Source organism: Musa acuminata, chromosome BXJ1-10 (assembly GCF_036884655.1).
Source record: "Musa acuminata AAA Group cultivar baxijiao chromosome BXJ1-10, Cavendish_Baxijiao_AAA, whole genome shotgun sequence".
NCBI classification, from domain to species: domain Eukaryota; kingdom Viridiplantae; phylum Streptophyta; class Magnoliopsida; order Zingiberales; family Musaceae; genus Musa; species Musa acuminata.
Window position 1 is genome coordinate 21,783,511 of NC_088336.1, and position 20,867 is coordinate 21,804,377.

The 20,867-nt window shown below is 37.9% G+C and overlaps 2 protein-coding genes across 3 annotated transcripts; both read left to right on the top strand.

Annotated features, from left to right (window-relative positions):
* Positions 1 to 1,404: 1,404 nt before the first annotated feature.
* On the top strand, positions 1,405 to 12,203 carry LOC135595485 (protein TPLATE-like). The gene is made up of 7 exons (XM_065086452.1): positions 1,405 to 2,658; positions 3,221 to 3,817; positions 4,695 to 5,056; positions 7,083 to 7,386; positions 9,271 to 9,393; positions 10,327 to 10,782; positions 11,540 to 12,203. Exons 1-7 carry the CDS (start codon positions 1,519 to 1,521, stop codon positions 12,041 to 12,043), a joined length of 3,486 nt encoding a protein of 1,161 aa, XP_064942524.1. The 5' UTR covers positions 1,405 to 1,518; the 3' UTR covers positions 12,044 to 12,203.
* Positions 12,204 to 12,726: 523 nt separating this feature from the next.
* LOC135595486 (cleavage stimulating factor 64-like) lies at positions 12,727 to 19,879 on the top strand. Of its 2 annotated transcripts, none has more exons than XM_065086454.1 (10): positions 12,727 to 13,212; positions 13,427 to 13,505; positions 14,074 to 14,248; positions 14,790 to 14,823; positions 14,936 to 15,096; positions 15,258 to 15,335; positions 16,868 to 16,903; positions 16,994 to 17,440; positions 18,085 to 18,429; positions 19,384 to 19,879. In XM_065086454.1, the coding sequence occupies exons 1-10, from the start codon at positions 13,173 to 13,175 to the stop codon at positions 19,513 to 19,515; spliced, it is 1,527 nt and encodes a 508-aa protein (XP_064942526.1). In that variant the 5' UTR covers positions 12,727 to 13,172; the 3' UTR covers positions 19,516 to 19,879. The 2 variants fall into 2 exon arrangements, with proteins under 2 accessions (XP_064942526.1, XP_064942525.1); XM_065086453.1 differs by having other exon boundaries at positions 12,728 to 13,212; positions 14,936 to 15,174.
* Positions 19,880 to 20,867: the final 988 nt, after the last annotated feature.

A 20,867-nucleotide genomic window follows, 5' to 3' on the forward strand; every position in this document is an offset into this window, starting at 1 on the left:
GTGTATTTTTAGCTAATTATACATAGATAAACATAAGTATATCATTAATCCTATAGATAATGTACTATTATGACTAGGTCTTGTGTCAATCTTGAAATCTTAAAATTATTAAGTAAATAAAATATAGTGGTATAATGCAATGAAAGAAATCTGTAAACACAAGAAGGGAGACAATGAATGATTTATGACCTAACAAATCAGAAAACTTGATAGAGTAAAGAGTATAATATTATATGGACATGGAGTGTGAATTTAGAAATATTTTATTGTGAAATATTGTCATTTTAATTATGTTAGAAATAAAGGCTTATTCAATTGCATAGGAGCTGTAAGATATTTTTTCGCAAATTTAACATGGAGTTTTAGTTATAATTTTAAGTATCAAGAATTGTTCGAATATCATGATATGTTATCCTTATTTTAATTAAATGATAACATTATTTATATTTATATGATTTATAAGTTAGTTATGAATTTGTGTTGTAGTGGTTGATATAGAAGTATATGAGTAAATATTATATGCAAAATATACCAAAAATGTTGTCTACAAAATGAGGTTTTTGGTTTTCTCGGGTTTAGTTATTGTTTTATTTTCCACGATAAGAGAGAGATGTGACATAAAAAATATAATTAATTGAAGTAAATATAAACATACTGCATAGAGATATTATAAGCATGTAAGGAATAAAAATCATTTGATGTTATTGAAGACTTATGGCCTATGCTCTTAATCCTTATTGTTCATATTCTGCCTTCCAAAGCATACATATTTTTCTTTAAACTCATCTTATTCTCTATTAGCTGTTTGTGCTTATAAAAATCATTTTAAGGATCTTAAATAATGATCGGATCAGAAGGTTATTTTATGTGAAAATAGGTTTGATAATTTTTTTATTGTAATAAATATATAAAATATTTTTAGGATTTTATTGAGAAAAAAATTTTATAGCTCTAAAAAAAAATTCTTGAGTTTGGCTATTCTCACTCTACTGTAGCACACATGGTTAAATAGGTTAACCTCTTTCTTTCTTGAAAGATGAGTCTACGGATAACGATACCCCTTCTCCTTTATCGCTCGTAATCGATGATGTATCTTCTTTCTTTTCTATAGTCAACAACGAAGGATATAAATGATGACAATGAACTCTCATACCGTATTTATGAATAACTATTCAAAATGAAACGGGACGATGGAGCAAAATCGTACTATGACGATCGATAGGAGAAAAAAAAATTATTTAAAATTTTATTATTTATAAAAATTTTAAAATATGAATGTTGAAAGGAAAGTTTTAAAAAATAGAATTTTTTTTTTGGGAATTCCAACCATAAATTGTTCAGTTTTTAATAATTGAAATTGGAAAATACATATCGCAAGTAAAAGAGGTTTCCTCTACTATTGACTTCACGAGAGATCCCATTCTCTCTGTCTCTCTCTTTCCACCCTTTCGACTCCAAGCCACTTGACACCTTCGTCGATCTCCTTGGGCTTGAAGAGGAGGAGGGGAATCGAGGCAAATGGACATCTTGATCGCGCAGATCCAGGCGGACCTGCGGTCGAGCGACGCGCTGCGCCAGTCGGGGGCGCTTCTGCAGGCGCTGCAGCAGTCGGCGGCGGGGCGGGACGTCTCTGCTGTGGCCCGCTCCACCTGCGAGGAGATCCTCGCTTCCCCGGCTTCCGCCGTCTCCAAGAAGCTCGCCTTCGACCTCATCCGATCCACCCGCCTTACCCCCGACCTCTGGGACACCGTCTGCTCCGCCGTCCGCGCCGACCTCGACTTCCCCGACCCTGACGTCGCCGCCGCCGCCGTCTCCATCCTTTCTGCCATTCCCTCTCACCGCCTCCCCCGCCTCGTTGCCGACGCCCACCGCGAGATCGCCGCCTGCTTCGACTCCCCCAGCGAGACCCTCCGTCTCGCTGCCACTGAGACCCTCGGATGCGTACTCGCTCGCGACGATCTCGTCCTCCTCTGCGACACCGCCCCAGGCCTCCTTGACCGCGCCTCCGCCTGGTGGGACCGCATCGCTGAAGGCACGCTCGACCGCTCCGACGCTGTTTCCTGCGCCGCCTTCGCGGCCGTCGGCCGCCTCTTCCAGGAGTTCGAGACCAAGCGCATGAGCCGCCTAGCGGGGGACAAGCTCATCGATGGCGAGAACTCACTCGCGATCCGGTCCAATTGGGTTGTCGCCGCCATTGACCTCGTCTGGAAAAAGCGCAATGCCCTCATGGCCCGCTCCCTCATCATCCCTGTTGAAAGCTTCCGTGCCACCGTGTTCCCGCTCGTCTATGCTGCAAAGGCCGTGGCTTCTGGTTCCCTCGAGGTGTTCCGGAAGCTATCCAGGTCTGGAGAGAGCAGCAACAACACGGGCACCGCCACCGCGGTGGACTCCTCGATGAGCGCTGAGAAGCACGTCGGGGTCTCGGACGTGGTCTCCCATCTCCTGCCGTTCTTGAGCTCTTTGGATCCACCTTTGATCTTCGAGGTCGGCATCAATATGCTCTCTCTGGCTGATGTTCGGGGAGGAAAGCCGGAGTGGGCTTCAGCATCAATCATCGCCATTCTCACACTCTGGGATAGGCAGGAGTTCTCTTCCGCTAGAGAAAGCATTGTGAGAGCTGTCGTCACGAATCTCCACCTTCTCGATCTCAGCATGCAGGTACATTTCTCAGTCCATCTTTGTCTACTCGAGAATGATTTATCTATCTATGTGTAGAGTCAACAGAAAAAGATGACTAGAAAGAACTTAAGCTACTAGCAGCAGCATAATGCAGGAGGAAGGCGTCACTCAAGCTAGTCTAGCTGTTCTGATGCCACCACCAGCCTTATATTGCATATGCAATCTTTAACATATTGCATATCAGGGACACGCACCTGAGCACATCCAAGCATCTGGTTTCTTTTGTCTTGATCTCTAATATGTTACATGTTGAGGACATGCACCAAAGCACCTCCATGTTTGGACTGGATTAGCCACGTTATCTTAGCCTTTCAAGAACTAGGAATGTTCTTTGATAAAGAATAGTAGACTAAGGCATTAGCTGCTCACATTGATCAGAGATATTCCTTTTTTTTTCCTAATATTGTAGTTCAAAGGCAAAGTTTACTTTTTGTGATAGCTCAGAGGGGTAAGCATAGATTTTCTTTACTTCGACTGCCTTCTTGTGGTTTTGGAGGGTTATATGTTGGACTGAAGTTTCTATCATTCCTCCTGATTTCAGGTTTCTTTATTTAAGATGCTGCTTCTGATGGTGAGAAACTTAAGGGCAGAATCAGATCGTATGCATGCTCTTGCATGTATATGCCGCACAGCCCTTTGTGTTGATCTTTTTGCAAAAGAAAGTGTGCGACGAGGACAAAAGCCCCTCCCTGGAACAGACATTACTTCACTTTTCGAGGATGCAAGGATAAAGGATGACTTGAACAGTGTAATGAGTAAAAGCTTGTTCAGAGAGGAATTAGTTGCTTCACTAGTAGAAAGTTGCTTTCAATTATCTCTTCCGTTGCCTGAGCAGAAGAATTCGGGAACTGAGGGTAGAGTCATTGGTGCTTTAGCCTATGGTACTGGTTATGGTGCACTTAATTGGACAGAGTCAGCTTTGGAGGTTGTAGAAGTGTGCAGACCATGTGTTTTATGGGACTGTGATGGACGAACTTATGCCATAGATTGTTACCTGAAGTTACTTGTCAGGCTCTGTCACATTTATGATACAAGAGGAGGTGTGAAGAGGATCAAGGATGGTGCTTCTCAGGAGCAGATTCTGAATGAGACTCGGTTACGCAACTTGCAATTACAACTTATCAAAGATCTTCGTGAGGTTAGTCTTATCATTTATCCCAGTCAAGGAATCTAATATTTCCCAGATTGGTATGTACCAATCGGTATTTACCAATCAATCCATGGCCTAGACTGTATAGATTGGTGTTGGTCAATATTTAATATTTATTATTTTTTTGGTGATACCATACGGTATATGTTGGTGTACTGCCCGGTATACGGGTACCACACTGGTTCGGCCAGTTACCAAACTGATATTAGACCGACACTATAAAATATTAAAGCATTGTGCAGATGTGGGAAATTGCAAATTTGTAGTAAGTAAGCATGACCTATTAGAGATAAAGTACGTTCAACTTCGAGTAATTTGCTATTCTCTTCCTTGCTTCCTCTTCAGGTTTAGTATTCTTCATGATTGCAATAAAATATGTTTTTATAAATGCTTCCTTTCTTTTCTCACTCTCATATTCATTTGTGCTTGAATCCGGTTAAGTTATTTGTTGCCGCAGGGTGCTTAGGGGATTATCTATTGTATGTAATTGTTTGGATTCTTCTTTTAATATTCATGCGATAGTCTGACACTATGGTATTTGTGAAAAAAGAAATCTAACAAAGAGTTCTATCTTCATATCAGTTTATTTGCTTTGTTCAGGATAAAAATGTAACAGTTTTTTCATCCTTATGCATTTGAAGTTGTGAAGGTTCCTTTCTTGGTGAAACAACCAAGATCCTCTTTAGTAATCTCATATGTGCTTAAAACATCAATTCTAGTTAATTAGAAAACATCACTTGTACATCATAGGATCTCATGTTTCTCCTTTTTTTAGATCTATTTTATATCTATAAACACCTATGTTTTCCTTGTCTGCCTATTTATCAAGTTAAAGTAAGATTTCATACTTGATTTCCTTTACAAGGTGCATACACCAAGAATATCTGCACGCTTAATTTGGGCCATTGCTGAACATTTTGATATGGAGGGTCTTGATCCACTTCTAGCTGATGACCTGGAAGATCCGTTAAACATAATTATATCAAATATACACAATGTGTTGTTCAACACCGAGTCCTCTGCAACTACTGCAAACAGGCTACAAGATGTGCAAGCTATCCTTATTTGTGCACAACGTTTAGGTACACGGAATCTCAGAGCAGGTCAGCTCTTGAGTAAAGAACTTGAAGATTTTAGAGGTAGCACCTTAGCTGACTCTGTAAACAAGCATCAAAGTCGCTATATATTGCAGATATTGAAGTACGTTGCCGGTCATCCAGAAAGCAGGTCAGTCATGTATGCATGTTTTTACAAGTTCCGCAAATGCCTTTTGTCAGTTAATTGAGTTCGCTCTCTGTTGAAGTATCTATTAGATATCAATTTTAATATATTAGCTGGTTAAATTAAGAAATGTGTTTCAGATGCTGATAATAACATTTAGCAAAAAGCTTAAAAATGGCCAAGGAACACTTCAGTTTAAGTCCATTTGTTTAATTCATTTATCCTATATGTTTGTGGCTGTTGACTCTAAGAAGTTCTATTGATAGGAAAAAATAACAATGGCAATGCAACTGTAACTGCATTTAGCAGAAGAACAGGGGTTTTTTTGTGAACAAAATATGGGGTTTTCTCTGGGGATATAGATGGTTTGTCAAACTGAGAAAGCTAGAGACATGATTTGATAAATATGTGCTTATGGCTTGGGGGAGTGTTTATGGCACAAGTTAATTTCGTATGCAGAAATTTCACAAATGTTAATCCAATAGTGTTATAAAGTTGTTAGTTTACTTTAATTTTTATATTGTACTAATATAAATCTCATATTCGTTATGTAGCATAGTTTCTTTGGAACTGCAGTACAATGATTATTTAGTTTTGTTATAGCTACCAATATACTTCTTAGATAATTCAATTTTCAATAGTGAAAACTATAATTACTTTTAGTTGTATTTAATGGACTAGAATAGCTGGTAAAAAGCAATAACTTAGTGTCCTGCAGAGGATATACTTGTCACGGCCAGAGGTGCATGATTGGTTTTGTACCTCAGACCTAATGCATGTAGGACTTTGCTACACTTGGAATTTTGGAGCATTAATATGCTTATTATGATGGTTTTAAGGATCGGTCAATTACAATTCAATTTTGATCCAGCCTCGGTCCTAAGTTTGATTTAGTTGATGATTATCCCCTGTTCTAATAATATTGCAGTTGATTTCGCCAGAATGTTGTTGGATTGGCTGGTTTGGATGAATATTATCCTAGAGAACCAACCTTGGCAGAGAGTTCTAGGTAGAAGAGGAAAGTAAATGGGACAAAAGGAGAGGAGAAGACAAGAGGCTGAAGGAGTCCGAAGAAAGGTTGGAGAAAGAAATACTAATCTGTTGTTTGCTGGATGCCGTTATTGCTTGTCCAGTACATTAGCAGATAGTTCTTTATGTTCATTGGTCAATAGTGACATCATTGTCATTTTTAAGTTCTATGGAGTAATCTAGACGGTGAGACAAAGTAAATGAGGAGGGTTGGAAATTGGGTACATGGTCAGTACATGTGGTTGAGTAGTTGCATGTTCTGAATGGTGAGGGAGTTACTATCAGATCCAACAGCTCTAGGACTCTGATGACACTAAACTGCTATGACGTAGGCCCAGGATATACATTTTTGCAAAACAATCCTCACCCTTTTCAAAATAGTAGATTTGGACTTTAACATGAAACTTTCATATGCACTTTAAGATGAAATTTGGATAAGATATACACATATACGTATATATTCATATGTGTATGTCTATATATATACACAGTTCATTTTTTTAAACTTTTGTATTCTTTTCGTTCTCTTGAGCTGATTATCGATCCTCCATGCATACATATGTGGCCCATTAGGTGCAAGTCATGTTTTGATCTGTTCATATCATCCAGGCTATACTGCATTAAAAGCTACACGGTAGATTTCTTTTGCCCAAGCTTATTGTTATACTTTCCTCTTCTAGAACCCAACTTCTTGGGTCAAAATGTTTTATGCTTTGAAGCTTTTATCTGAGAGGGCACTCAGATCCATGAATCATAATTTTGTAGTGTTGCTAGTGCATAACACGAACAAGAAATTAATTAGTAATTATCTCTCTATATATGGTATATTTCTGTGAAAGGATTGATAACACATTCTTGAATCTTTCACCTGTGCTGATGTCATTCATACTTCAATCTTCTAAATCAACTTTAGTTCTGTGCTATATTTTTGGGCTATCTGTAGCTACATATGCTCCTGCCAGTTCGATTTTTTGAGTAATGATTAACATGTAATACTTTTCAGATGGGTAGGTGTTAGCGAGACAACAGGAGATTATCCTTTTAGCCACCATAAGCTCACAGTCCAGTTTTTTGAGACATCTGTAGCACAAGACAGAAAGTTGGAGGGATTGGTTCATAAGGCTATTCAAGAGCTTTGGAGGCATGATCCCAGTGAATTGAGCCTTTTGTTAACCAAAGGCATCGATTCCACTGGGCATAAAGTACCTCCAAAACCACATGCACTGACTGGTAGTAGTGATCCTTGCTATGTTGAAGCATATCACCTGGCAGATTCGACGGATGGAAGGATCACCCTGCACTTAAAGGTATTAGACTTTCATACTTATGTGATGTTTTGTTTAAGGTTTTTAATTTCACATAGTTTTTTTGCAGCCTACTTTGCTTCCATAATTAGCATTTATATTATTATATATATTTATAATTTTAAATTTTCAAACCATGAAGTGAAGGAATATTTAAAACATATTTCCCAGGGCTAGCAAAAATAGAAGATTTCAGTAATGGAATAACAGAAAAGGGAAATAAAATGGATATTGCGTTTGGGTGTACAACAGGATGGTTGTAGAGCTTATTCAGTTAGTGTGTAACTGAATTATAAAGGGTTTAAATCTCGACTGATTACAGTTTTGACAGTCGATTAGCCAGTGTTGATACTTTGCGAGGTATACTGACTTTCCAGCATCACTGGGAAAATAAAATAAAATATTAAATACTGACTGGTATTGACCTACATGGTCTTCTATTGATTTATGATCAGACTATAAAGACCGGTTGACATGTACTAGTCCAACTGATATTTGAAACCTCGTGGAAAGCAATAAGAAAAAAAACATGATTATGTTAAGAATATTCGATAAACAGGAATCAGCTTATATGAGAAACTAGTGTTGCAAGTATGAGGACCTTGGGGTGGATGCTTGTTTTAAAGAGAAAGATAAAACAAGGAAATGCAAATTATGCACTTATCGAGGATACTTCTGTAGAAATTGGTTAAGAAAATGGCCTGGACCTGCACATCTCTATTAGCCTGCAGCTCCAAGTGTGGCATGGTCCACTTTTGGGTGTTTGTTTCAGCATGTTCTTCCACCCATGCTGCAGCTAATTGTTTTAACTATAGAGCTAGATATATCTTTCTTGAACAGGATATCGATAAGAATTCTAGCAATATCCTCTTGGCTGGGTACTTCTCCAACCAGTGTTGCATCAAGTTTCTTGACATTCTCTAGTATGATAGTTTTGTTTCTTAAACGTTTTAGGTAGAACCAATTGAGAATGACATGAGAAGTTATTTATGCTGGTCTGACATGCCTAATTAAGACCATCAAGAACACTGGTAAGGAGAATGTGCTAAAGAAATAAGAAGTTGAATAAGGAGATGTTCAGACAAATTCGATTAGAAACTTGAGAAAACTATGAAGGAATTTGATGACCCTAAGGATTATTTGAGGCATAGTTTGCAAGATTGTCTAACAGGTTTGTGTTTGGTTATGAATGATATGATCAACATCGTTAAGATCGTCAATAAATGATCGACTCTATTCTTCACTTTTCCCTCCTTGTATCCTTCCGTCTTTATCTTACATTATGGTGGTTGAATGGTGGTACATGGTAAATGCAATGGTTTTAACATAATGCTAACACTAGCATTGTATTCTCTATCTCACACTCATAGTTGTAGATATTCTTTTCCTTCTTGTTCTATATCCCCTCCTCCCTTTTTGAGGCTGTGAGACAATAAAAAATCTGCAAAAACTGCTAATTCTGGATAAGTTTGATGGACTATAGCTGGTTCCGTTGATTCTAATCGGGTGTATCATACTGGAATTATCTGATGCTGTGAAGTGTGAACTATGATTAGAGGGCATTCTTTTTTTGTTTAGCTAAGTAGTTGAAAGTTATTGATTTGTTTTACCTTAGATATGATTTCTCTTTCTGTTTTTCATTGTGCTGCATTGTAATAAGTGGTTGCAAATTCTTGTTGTTGTCATAGAAAAAATGTAACTTTTGACTTTCATGTTATATGTTACATCTCGAGATCTCCTAAAAAAAAATCACAAATTCATGACGAAACAATTCATTATTTTTGTTGTGACTGAATACTTTTTACATTTACATGCAAAGTAATTGAATACTTTTTACAGTATACTTGTTAGACCAATCAATCATTCTGATTAAGTCAATAAATGCAGATCTTAAACTTGACTGAACTAGAGATTAATAGGGTGGATATCCGTGTTGGACTATCTGGAGCATTGTACTTTATGGATGGGTCACTTCAGGCAGTTCGACCGCTAAGAAATCTTGTCTCACAGGTATTTTTTGGGACCCTGCTAATTTTCTTAGAGTTTGCTTCTGTAATTTTCCAGTTGATGCTTATTTTCCTTTGACTTTGCAATTTGTTTTACCTTGCTATCACTTGTTGATGTGTATTTGTGGCACATAGATGCTTTAAAAAAAACTGCTTTGTTGGTATCTGTTTGTACTAGCACTTGCACATGCACATGCATACATATTACAATATATGCTATATATACATATATGTGCCTCTCCATAAATTAGTTTTATCTACTTCTAGTTTCATTTTTAGGTGTTAAAACATATCTTTCAAAATCTTTTCAACCTCAATAAATCAGCACTTTTAAGCCTATAGTGCTAGAGTACGTTTTAAGTTTTTTCATGTTGTCATATTACTTTAGCGGAAAGAAATTGCATATTCTCCCAATTTTTTCATGTTCTTACTGCAATGCTATGGCAAAGCCTTTAGAGAAGACACTAGTATGCACTCGGCATTAATTTCTTTGAACTGTAAGTTACAAAGTTGGGTTTAATTATATATAATTGCATGATAAGATCCAATCTTCTCATTAATACCTATCATTAATTGTGAAGAGCTATTGTGTTGAAGAACTGTAATGATTTAGTGTATTAGTGGATGAATGGCCTAATTTATATGACAAAATAATTATAAGAGATGTTACCTTCCAGTGCCACATCACAATGATATCTATGTGTGAGTCTGGACATTTTTGAAGCAGTTCTTTCTCCTTTTATACAGTCTCCATTGCTTAATTTGATTGGTTGGAATACATTACATGTGAGCATGTTTTGTTTTGACTCATTTTTCCTTTTAGAATGTGAATCAATTTGAATACTTTTTTGGTGCATATAAGACAAAAGTGTATCTATCTACTTATGATAATATTTAGATTAATGTTGTAGCCTCACTTGAAATTTGTTTATGTTAGGATCCAGTCCTTAGCAGCGTCACTGTTGGCGTTTCACACTTTGAGAGATGTGCTCTTTGGGTTCAAGTTCTTTATTACCCTTTCTATGGAAGTGGTGTTTCTGGAGATTACGAAGGAGATTATGCAGAAGAGGATTCTCAGATTTTGCGGCAAAAGCATTCCCAGAAACCAGAACTTGGAGAGCCTGTAATCTTACGGTGTCAGCCTTACAAGATCCCACTAACAGATCTTCTTTTGCCACATAAATGTTCTCCTGTTGAATATTTTCGCTTGTGGCCAAGTTTACCGGCTATATTGGAGTATACAGGTGCATATACTTATGAAGGAAGTGGTTTTAAAGCCACTGCTGCACAACAGTATGAGGCTTCCCCATTCCTCAGTGGGCTCAGATCACTCGCATCTAAGCCTTTCCATCAAGTCTGCTCACACTTCATCCGCACAGTGGCAGGCTTTCAGGTAAGTCCTAGATTGTTTTATACTTAGTTCTATAATTTAGAATACTCTTCCTATTAAACTGCATTTTTTCATCTTATACATGTAGTGTCTTTAGAAGCATAACGAGTATACAACAACGATAAGAAGCCATAATTTGGAAAAGATAAAAAAAGAAGAAAAGAAAGCCATAATGACCCACTTGTTTTGGGATGGCTGCATGGATTTTTTCCAACCATTGAGCTCTGTCTAGGACACTTTCGCTAGCCAAATTAAGAGTTCCTAATTGAAAAAAAAAATAATTTCTCTTAGGTCTCCCTCTACTTTTCATCACCACTAATCCTAATTGATTCATCTCATTTAAACAATATTTATTTGTCTTCTTTGGGTATATTCGTAACACGTGAAACATCTTTTGCTTCATTTTATCTTTTGTATGAGTTATACTCAATGTTTGTAAGTATAAATATGTATTTTTCTATTATTTCTAGTAAATCTATACATTCATCTCAACAATAATAACTTTTGGTATATGTTTTTCTAAATGCCCAACATTCTGATCTATCATGCATGGTTGACCTTGTTCCATTTTGTGAATGATTAATAAAATAATAATTATTGATCTTTTCAATCTTATAGTCAAAATGCATATCCTGTTTCACCAGCAAGCATCTTCTAATGCCTTTGCAATTGTTGATTGAATTTTTTGGACTGTTCTGCTGATTGTAAAAGCAGTTTCTTATACATGGCTGACCTCATATATTCTGATTTATCTCGACAGTTGTGCTATGCTGCAAAAACTTGGTATGGTGGTTTTGTCGGTATGATGATCTTCGGTGCCAGCGAGGTGAGCAGAAATGTGGATCTGGGAGATGAGACAACAACGATGATGTGTAAGTTTGTCATCCGAGCATCTGATCCATCAATCACAAAGGAAATAGGATCAGACCTGCAAGGCTGGTTAGATGATATTACGGACGGGGGTGTGGAGTACATGCCCGAAGAAGAGGTTAAGACTGCGGCTGCAGAGAGGCTAAGAATCTCCATGGAAAAAATAGCCCTGTTCAAAGCAGCCAAGCCACCACCGCAGCCTCCAAAAGTGGAAGAAGAAGAGGAAGATGAAGATCAGAAAAAGAAAGAGACTGATGATGAGAATGGTAACCCTAAAGAACCCTCAACCTTATCAACTCTTACTGCCGAGGAAGTGGAACATCGTGCCCTTCAGTCCGCAGTTCTACAGGAGTGGCATATATTATGCAAAGAAAAAGCCGTCAGAGTTCAGTGACTTCCTCCCCACCCCGGTGAGATCTTTGGCTTCTCATCATACTGCATGATTTAGTGTTTGTTGATTGTAGAATTCCCTTCTGTTGTATACTGTGTGACTCATAATTTTGCTACTCTTGTTGATATTTGTAGTCTTAATTTCCCTGTGAGTGTTCTCTGGAGACTTGCGACTCTCGTGTACTTTGTTGCGATCACAGTGCAGGCCGGATGATAATATCATGTTTTAATCCACAAAAATTATCATTCTGAGAAATGTCATTGTTGTTGAGAACTGTATATAATTATATACATATTACTAACTCTGATTCGAATTTGGTTTCCAATTAGTAGTATCATGATGGTTTGCATCAGATTGCAAATCTTAAAGTTACCAAATCCCATCTTATCATAATTCAATTCAAATCTGGATTCAGTCAGATATCATCCAATCTGTACAAACCCAGTTTAGGTTCCATGATAGATAACAACACATCAGAACAACATGAGAGATGAAGGTTTGAGTTATGGAGACTGTCCCCATGCATTGACTCTCTTCGTACCTCTTCATACCCCCGTATTAATGACAGTCGTATGATGATATATCACAAAGTATTAATTTTTCGGAATATGTGATCCACATGAAACTATTTGAGGCAGACGCCTCTGTTTTCTATTACGGGCTAATTAGAATTGGAATCCCCCAAAGGGGGTGTATATATTTGAGACCCTAATCGTCAGGCCTTCCTCTTCATGCGAATCGCTACTGCTGCTGCTGCATAAATCAAAGGGTCAACTCCGACCACGATTCCGGAAACATAAACGCCCTCCTCCCTTCTTCCTCCGGTCCTTTCCCCCTTGTCCTAACCCCGCCGCCGTCTCCTCCTCCCACCTCGCCTCGCGCTCGCCCCCCCCGAATTCCGATAATTAAAGAAAAGCCCTCTTTTTAGATCTCCCGCACTGCCTCTCGTTCCTCTTGCCAGCGCGGGACTTCGAGTTTCCATGTTGTGACCTGCCCCTGCCCGTCGATCGAATCTGTCTGTATATGGATCGCGGCCGCCTCTCTGGCTGCGACTGTTGGATTGGAAGCGGTGGCGATCGCAGAAGAGAAGGGCCGGAGACCGAGTGGAAGGAGGCTCGCCCCTTGTCATGACATGGCCGCCTCCGGTGGTTCCCAGCACCGCTGCGTCTTCGGTCGGTTGGATTCCCCCTGTTTGGTCATCAGTATTATGTTGTCGATGTTCTGTCTTTTGGCTGCTATCGGTGCATGTCCTCGTTGGCTTTGTATTTTTAGTTGCTTCAATAGGAAAGATCGTCTTTGAGCTGCTTTCTGTCTTCGATTCGGTTGCAAGTTCGGTTCTTGGAGTGTAACAAGGTTTTTCACTTCAATTTTTTGGGGTTTTGGCAGTTGGTAACATACCGTATGATGCAACGGAGGAGCAGCTTATTCAGATATGCGAGGAAGTTGGCCCCGTGGTGTCCTTCAGGTCTCCATTCTTGAAAACCCTAACAATCTTGATGTGTTGGAAGCTTACCTTTTTTTACTCGTTATGGTTCTCTATTGTTGTCCGTTTAACCTTTTACTCTTAATGGAATGAGATGGTACACATTTACATGTAGGCTAGTTCATTTTGTCCACCTTGCAATGTCAATCTTTTTAGTGTTATTAACATGGTTTTTACTTTTAATTGGTCGCATATTTTTTCACACTTCATTCTTCATCTTTCTTTATATGATTTTCCACAGGCTAGTGATATGTAGGTACTATATAACTCACTTACCATAAGCTTCTCTCTATGGTGTGGATGGTACTTGTTATCTATAGATACCATTGTATTCAGTAAATAGTTCCTTTAATAAGCCTCTCAGACTAGCTGAACATATATATTGACAGGAACCCGTATACAAATAGCAAAGTTCCATACCTAAAACTGTTAATGCTGAATGGTTATCAATATCTTAGGGAACTCACTGTGGGAACATATCTAACATGGGGTAGATCTGTTCATCTTTTTCCTATGTATGCCTTTTAATGGTACTGTCATATTGATGCAGGTTGGTATTTGATAGAGAAACTGGAAAACCCAAAGGTTATGGGTTTTGTGAGTATAAAGATGAAGAAACAGCTCTGAGTGCTCGCCGCAACCTTCAGGGCTATGAGATAAATGGTCGTCAGTTACGAGTTGACTTTGCCGAAAATGATAAAAATGCTGACCGTAACAGGGAGCAGGTTGATACCCTTTAGCTGGTTACCTAGTAGGAGTATTTCAATTCTCTTTCAAAGTTCCCCTTTCGTGTCTCCTTGGGTTTTAACAGTGAGATTTATCTCAAAGGTTTATGGCCACCAGATGCTGTCATATTTGTGCCTACTGTCCCTTGCTATTAGTTATTTTTGCAGGCCAATTCTGGCATGTTGCTCCTTTGTACTAGTTCTTTTCTTCCTATTAACACAGGAACGAACTTTATTTTTCTTAATACATGAGTTGAGAATTAATTTTTGTCCGTGGAAATTAATATTTTGTTAAATAGCTTTTGAAGACTATTATGGCACATTTATTACCATTATTGAGCATGATATTACTATTTACTAATAAAGCAAAAGATGTACGTCCTCATAAATATGTTGTGCTTCTCTGTCTTCTGCTAGTATACATTTGATTGGAAGTTTCATCTGGCATTAGTTTTTTTACATTGTTGGTGACTGCAATTTTTAGAAGTACACTTTAAGATGAACTCATTGAGTAGACATCTAATCAGTATTATCTTTGCAGGGTCGTGGTGGACCAGGATTGGCGTCAAGTGCTGGTTGTCTTTCTCATTTCTCATTTTTAATTAGGTTTTTCGTGATTTCTTTTATTCTGTTTTTGTATGATTCATGAACAATTTCTTTGTTAAGATTCTTTTTCAAATATGGCAGATGTTCAAAAACAATTTAGTGGAGCCCCTATCTTGGGTGATTCAACTCTTCATCAACCACTAGGGCTTCCATTAGCTGCAACCGCTGCTTCTGTCATGGCTGGAGTTCTCGGTGGAGCTCAGACTTCTAATGCACAAAATGTGTTACAGAGCCAACCTGGAGTAGGAAATGATCCCTTGACTCACTATCTGTCTAGATTATCTAAACACCAAATGCATGAAATTATGTCTGAGATGAAGGTCACTTCTCTTTCTGTTTTCTTCTTTTAGTATTAATATGTTTGCAGTTAATAATCAAGTATTTTGTCTCATTCTGATAACAGGCCCTGACTGCTAAGAACAAGGCTCTAGCTCACCAACTTTTGCAAGCAAGTCCACAGTTGTCCAAAGCTCTTTTTCAGGTAATTCGTCTGGATTGAACTTTTGAATTCTTTTGCAATTGTTGGTGGCTGTGTTACCCAATTTGATAGGATGATCTCAAGTGAATATACATATGAATCCAGAAGTATGGTTTTGAGTTTTGAGAATTTGAAGCGACCCAATATCTATTTGTAATTTAATGACTAGGAAAAGATGCATTTCTTTCTTCTGTTAACTTGTTTTGGATCTCTATATTATAAGATGATCCTTTTGATATTGGTGGATGCTGATCGTGGCTCAATATTCTTGTTTTAGCAAAGAGAGAACTGCTAGATTTTTCCATCAAGTTAGTGAATAAGTACAAGGTAAGAAGAAAATAAAAGGAAACAAACATGGAAGACAAGCTCCATATGCTTCTTCTTTTCATTTGATAGTTCCATTTGATTTATAATGAATCCACAGTACAAAATAGCAGCTGTAGAATATGTATTTCAATTCAAGCCCAGGCCTCCTTCAGCTAATGGTTTACAAACTGCCTTCCGGTTCATCGGCCCTTTATTTTTTGGTATCACTTCCAGACCATAAAATCTGTTGGCATCTCTTTTGAACCTCATTAATTACAGATTTAAGTAACATAAAAACTATGCTTCAATATACCTGCACGTAATATACCTGACTTAACAAGCTGCAACCTTCCTTCACAAGTAAGAAGTCTAGTTGTCCAGCTACCTAATTTACAGGTGATATTTATATTTTGACCTTTAATTCCATACAAATCAAAAGCACAACCAAGTGCCTGACTGGTTACCATATCCTTCACCTCCTTAAATTCAGAACTAGTATATGTCTTTTCACCCATTTGCCAACACCACCCAAAAATAAAGCACTCTTGTTCTTGTTCAAAGAAAGAAGCCTGCTGTAGTTGAGAATTCATACAAATCAAAAGCACAACCAAATGCCTGACTGGCACCATATCCTTCACCTCCTTAAATTCAGAGCTAGTATATGTCTTTTCACCCATTTGCCAACACCACCCAAAAGTAAAGCACTCTTGTTCTTGTTCAAAGAAAGAGACCTGCTATAGTTGAGAATTTAGACAAATTAGTAATCAACATTTTTGTAGACTACTCATTCTCTCCACTTAATAGTAACAGATTATTACTGGCTGACTGCAAATGTTAGATTGGTGAGCTTCATCTTTCTACGCATGGGATGATACTGAAATTCTGATGAGTCATTTTTCCTAATTTTCTGGACAAAACCTCCATTGCTAGAACAAAAGATCGAAGACATGAGATTACATTGTCTTAGACTCCCTTTTCTCATGAAAAAACCCACCAATGACATAAATCATGATGGTAAACTTGGGAGCTCCTTAGTTGCATGAGTTCAAATTGCGACTAAGTTAGAGATTTTCGTAAACCTATTACTGCTGTGGTTTCTGGGTGATGAAGGATACAACATGATGGCATCCTTGCTTTTGTTTATGTTCTCCTGCATTTAGAGTTATCTTTTAATTACTTTATTAATGAGATATCTGAAACTGAAATTCTGTTCTGTTTTTGTGCTGCAGGCACAGATAATGCTTCGCATGGTTACACCACAGATGGTCTGTCTTGTTAACCTTGAGATTAACTCATGATGGCAATATGTGGGCTTTATGCTAACATTAAATGCTTGTAACTGACCTTGACTACAGATGCAGATGGCAGGTAGTGGCCAATCATCAATTTCAACCTCTCAATTTTCATCCCATCTTGGGCAGGCATCTTCACAAACACTAGGTGGAAAGTTGTCTAAGCCACCTGAGACTCTAGTGCCAATCACATCACAGAGCCCCGTAATCCTCAAACAGGCTTCGTTACCTATTCAGCAAGTCCATGTTCAACCTCAATACCAGCTCCCACCACTGCCACAAGGTCAAGTGTTACAAGGAACTTTACCATCAAGCTGGCCTCAATCTATTGACGGTGTTCCACTTCAGCCTTCTCCTTTATCATCATCCATATGCCCGATATCACAGAGTCAAACCCCTCTTTCACAGCAGCCAGTACCAACTGTTGCAAGTTTAACGCATCATCCTCAGCTGGCACATCCAAATACCGCTCTGCAACAGGCAAACTTGTCACGTCCATCTATTTCTCAGGCAAGACTTTTCAATAAATAATGTTGTATTCATTATTTAATTCTATGTTCTTGAGCTCTACCAGGCATTATCAAGAATGGTTATCTTGATGAAAAAATAGAGAAATGTTATCTCATTAGATCAGGAAGTCCTGTCTTGTTTCTGCATGCAGCCTATCGATGGTTATTGCAGTCTGATTTCTCCTTAGGTTCAATGCTGATAGGAACTTCGCAGCCTGTCACACTCTTTGAGTTTTTGTGGGAATCCCCTCTTTGGCCTAACCGCTTTGGCAAGGAATTGAAGTCATTGGAAGGGTTGACATTAAGGCATTTTGTTGACCCTCTGTACTTAGACTTCTTATAGTTAATAGATCATAGCCCTTGTGCAATTTTCTCTTGAATATCATAACCTTCAATGGGATTGCTGTGTGAAATTTGTAGTACTTTCTGGGTGATGATCAAATTATTCATGAACTTGACTTTTCTTTGGTAAAAGCAGCAGGAACATACATATGAATGCTTATTTCCTTGTTTAGTGTATTTGGCTTATTAATGGATTTGTTCATATCATGCATCACTTATTAAGTTTTCTATAGTACTGAGATGTGCCAGAATTATGTGGGGTTATTCTACTTTCTCACTGACAATATTACTGTTTCCTGATAGACTGGCTTGTCAAATGTTCAACCACCGTCAGTTGGATTAGAGACACTTCCAAGACAAATTTCAACATCTTCTGCAGATTCAGTCCGGACTTCAAGAATCAATACACAAAGTTTAAGTGGGGGACCAGCAGATCGAACAAGTATGGCAGCTCATATTTTGGAACCAATAAGTTATCCTCCTGCAAAATTACGAAGGTTAGAAGATGGAAGTGGTGCCACGCAAACATTGATCACTAATCCTGCTGTTAATAATGCTGCACTTCGAACACTTGGATCTGGCACAGTTGCTGGGAGTCAAACCATCGTAACAGATTCGGTTGGACATTCTGAGAAGCAGATGCCTCAGGTATATATACATCTCACCCATCTTGTTTCTATTTAGTCTTGTTTCAAAACTCATCATACTTTTAAATGTGAATTTTAAACTTTTCTCTATAAGCTAAATTCTTGTTTCTTACAAAAGACAAACCTGAACATCCTGAGTATACCAGAGAGAGCCCAAACACCACCCACCAAGTAACACCAATTAATTATAATTATAAATTTTCTTATGTTATATTATTATATCTAGATCTTTTTTCCTCGTTTCTAACATGTATCAAGCATCTTGTAAAAATTTATCAAGGAATTTGTGTAGTAGCTAAGGCTTATGACAAGTAGTTCTCGTCTGTAGTGGGATGGCCTTAACCTTAAGGTTGTTACTTTTACATATTTGACCTCGAGTTATGAACTTCTGTTAGCAATTACATGGAAACCACGAGTTAAGGAACAATCATATGATGCAATAACTATTTGGATGTGACAAGGCCAAATGGTATCAATAATCAAAGGTGTCAATGTATGACTAGGCCAAATTTTGGTGTGTGTCAACGAGGTGTGCATGGTATCATTCTGTACCAGAAAGATATCAGTATGCCTTGACTCAAGAAATTGCGCTGTCACAACTTGAGATAAACTTGTGGGACTTTACGGCTGTCTTGTCCTGTACATCTCCTGGCTGTCTGCCAAGTCTCTTTCAAAAAGTTAATAATCATAAAAGAGTTTGACGTATCAGTTTCACCAATGCATGTAGGCTTTGATTAAATTGTATTGGGCTTCAAGCACATTCATTTTTGAACAGTCTGACCTAACTAGTGAGGAGAATTCCTCACAAATTACTTTAAGCATATCGTATACTTGAAACTTTGTCTTTCCTATCATTTGTCGTACTATTTCACTCTGGTGATCATGTAGCCTATATGAGCAGTCTCCTCATGTTTCTTCCGTCGATCTTAACATCATATGATATTCTTTTGTGCAGATTCCACCTGAAGTAGAGTCAGCTCTACTGCAGCAAGTACTAAGTCTAACACCAGAACAGTTGAGTTCGTTACCGTTAGAGCAGCAACAGCAAGTGCTTCAGCTCCAGCAGATGTTATCAGCTAGCAAATAGTGTAGCTTGATTTAGCCGATCCCTCAGCCGTCCTTGTTGGTTGTGTTATGTGCATTCATTCTTTGATTTATAAGATGTTGGAGAGGAAGAGAAAGCATAAGGGTCTATCACCCACCACCTGTGGACCGAACAATGCAAGGTTTTGCTTCCTTGCTTACATGTAACACTAGGCGATAATTTATAGCCTTTGAATTCCTTTTTTTCTCTCTCCTTCCTTCCACCAGGTGGTGTCAATTGCTTAATGTTCAAAAATCTTACAAGGATTATGAAAGCAACAATGTTTGTGACAATGGGAGTGCTCTGTGTGTGTCTCTATTTTATTCAAGTTTCAATATGTTCTTTCATCACATAATGTGATGATGCAGATCTTGCTTGCTTAGTTTACTATCTGGTGGGCAACCTTTTCTGTTGTGCTTCACCTTGTGATTCGTTTATTGGTTGACATCCATCTAAACCCACTTCTGTTGTGCCAAGCTAAAATAATGCCTTTTGAGACATGAAATTGCTGGTCAGCATGAATTTATTAGTTTGCATTTCCTGGACGAATAAAAACTTAATGATCGGTGCTAATGAATGAATATACACGTGCCGATTTATATGGAGTGAAAAGTTGTTACATGCTCCGATTGGAAACAACAAAAATGCATATTAACCAAATAATGAAAAGAAGCAACACTATATTTATAATTATTATAATCTCAACTAAAACCAAGTTGTACCGACAGGCAAAGTCAACTGCAAGCATTCATCGTTGAGGAATCTGTGATCAGCACAGAGTCAAAGTTTCACCGGTCACATCCTTTCAATGGAATAATTAATTCGTTAACATCATTGAGTCTAAATTACTAATTTAAAATACTTAAGATTGAATCTAAATCACTAATTTAAAATATTTAATCAAAATTTTATAGTAATTCACACATCAAACCATTACAAATCAATAATATTCTTAAGTTCCATCTTCCCCACTAAGAGTCAAACTCGGTCGGTTTAACTTCGTTAAATCTAAACTATGTCATAGTTAACAATAATACATCGATCAAATCCTTAAAAATCAATTTTTTTTCCTATTCCATTTTTGATCTGAGACTAAATCGGAGTGTCACATTCCAGAATAAAACAACAATTCGAAAACAATTGTCAGGCTAAATCGGAGTGTTACATTCCAGAATAAAACAACAAATCAGAGTGTCACATTCCAGAATAAAACAACAATTCGAAAACAATTGTCAGACTAAATCGGAGTGTTACATTCCAGAATAAAACAACAATTTGAAAACAATTGTCAGACTAAATCGGGGTGTTACATTCCAGAATTAAACAACAATTGGAAAACAATTGCCACTCTACTA

What these genes read in the sequence shown, in the direction of transcription:
- LOC135595485 (XM_065086452.1), top strand. Translation starts at nt 1,519, where the DNA reads ATGGACATCTTGATCGCGCAGATCCAGGCGGACCTGCGGTCGAGCGAC. An exon ending in TTATCAAAGATCTTCGTGAG is followed by an intron (nt 3,818 to 4,694) that starts GTTAGTCTTATC and finishes TTCCTTTACAAG; the next exon opens with GTGCATACACCAAGAATATC. An exon ending in GGATCACCCTGCACTTAAAG is followed by an intron (nt 7,387 to 9,270) that starts GTATTAGACTTT and finishes CAATAAATGCAG; the next exon opens with ATCTTAAACTTGACTGAACT.
- LOC135595486 (XM_065086453.1), top strand. Translation starts at nt 13,173, where the DNA reads ATGGCCGCCTCCGGTGGTTCCCAGCACCGCTGCGTCTTCG. An exon ending in CCAGCACCGCTGCGTCTTCG is followed by an intron (nt 13,213 to 13,426) that starts GTCGGTTGGATT and finishes GGGTTTTGGCAG; the next exon opens with TTGGTAACATACCGTATGAT. An exon ending in CTGACCGTAACAGGGAGCAG is followed by an intron (nt 14,249 to 14,789) that starts GTTGATACCCTT and finishes TTATCTTTGCAG; the next exon opens with GGTCGTGGTGGACCAGGATT.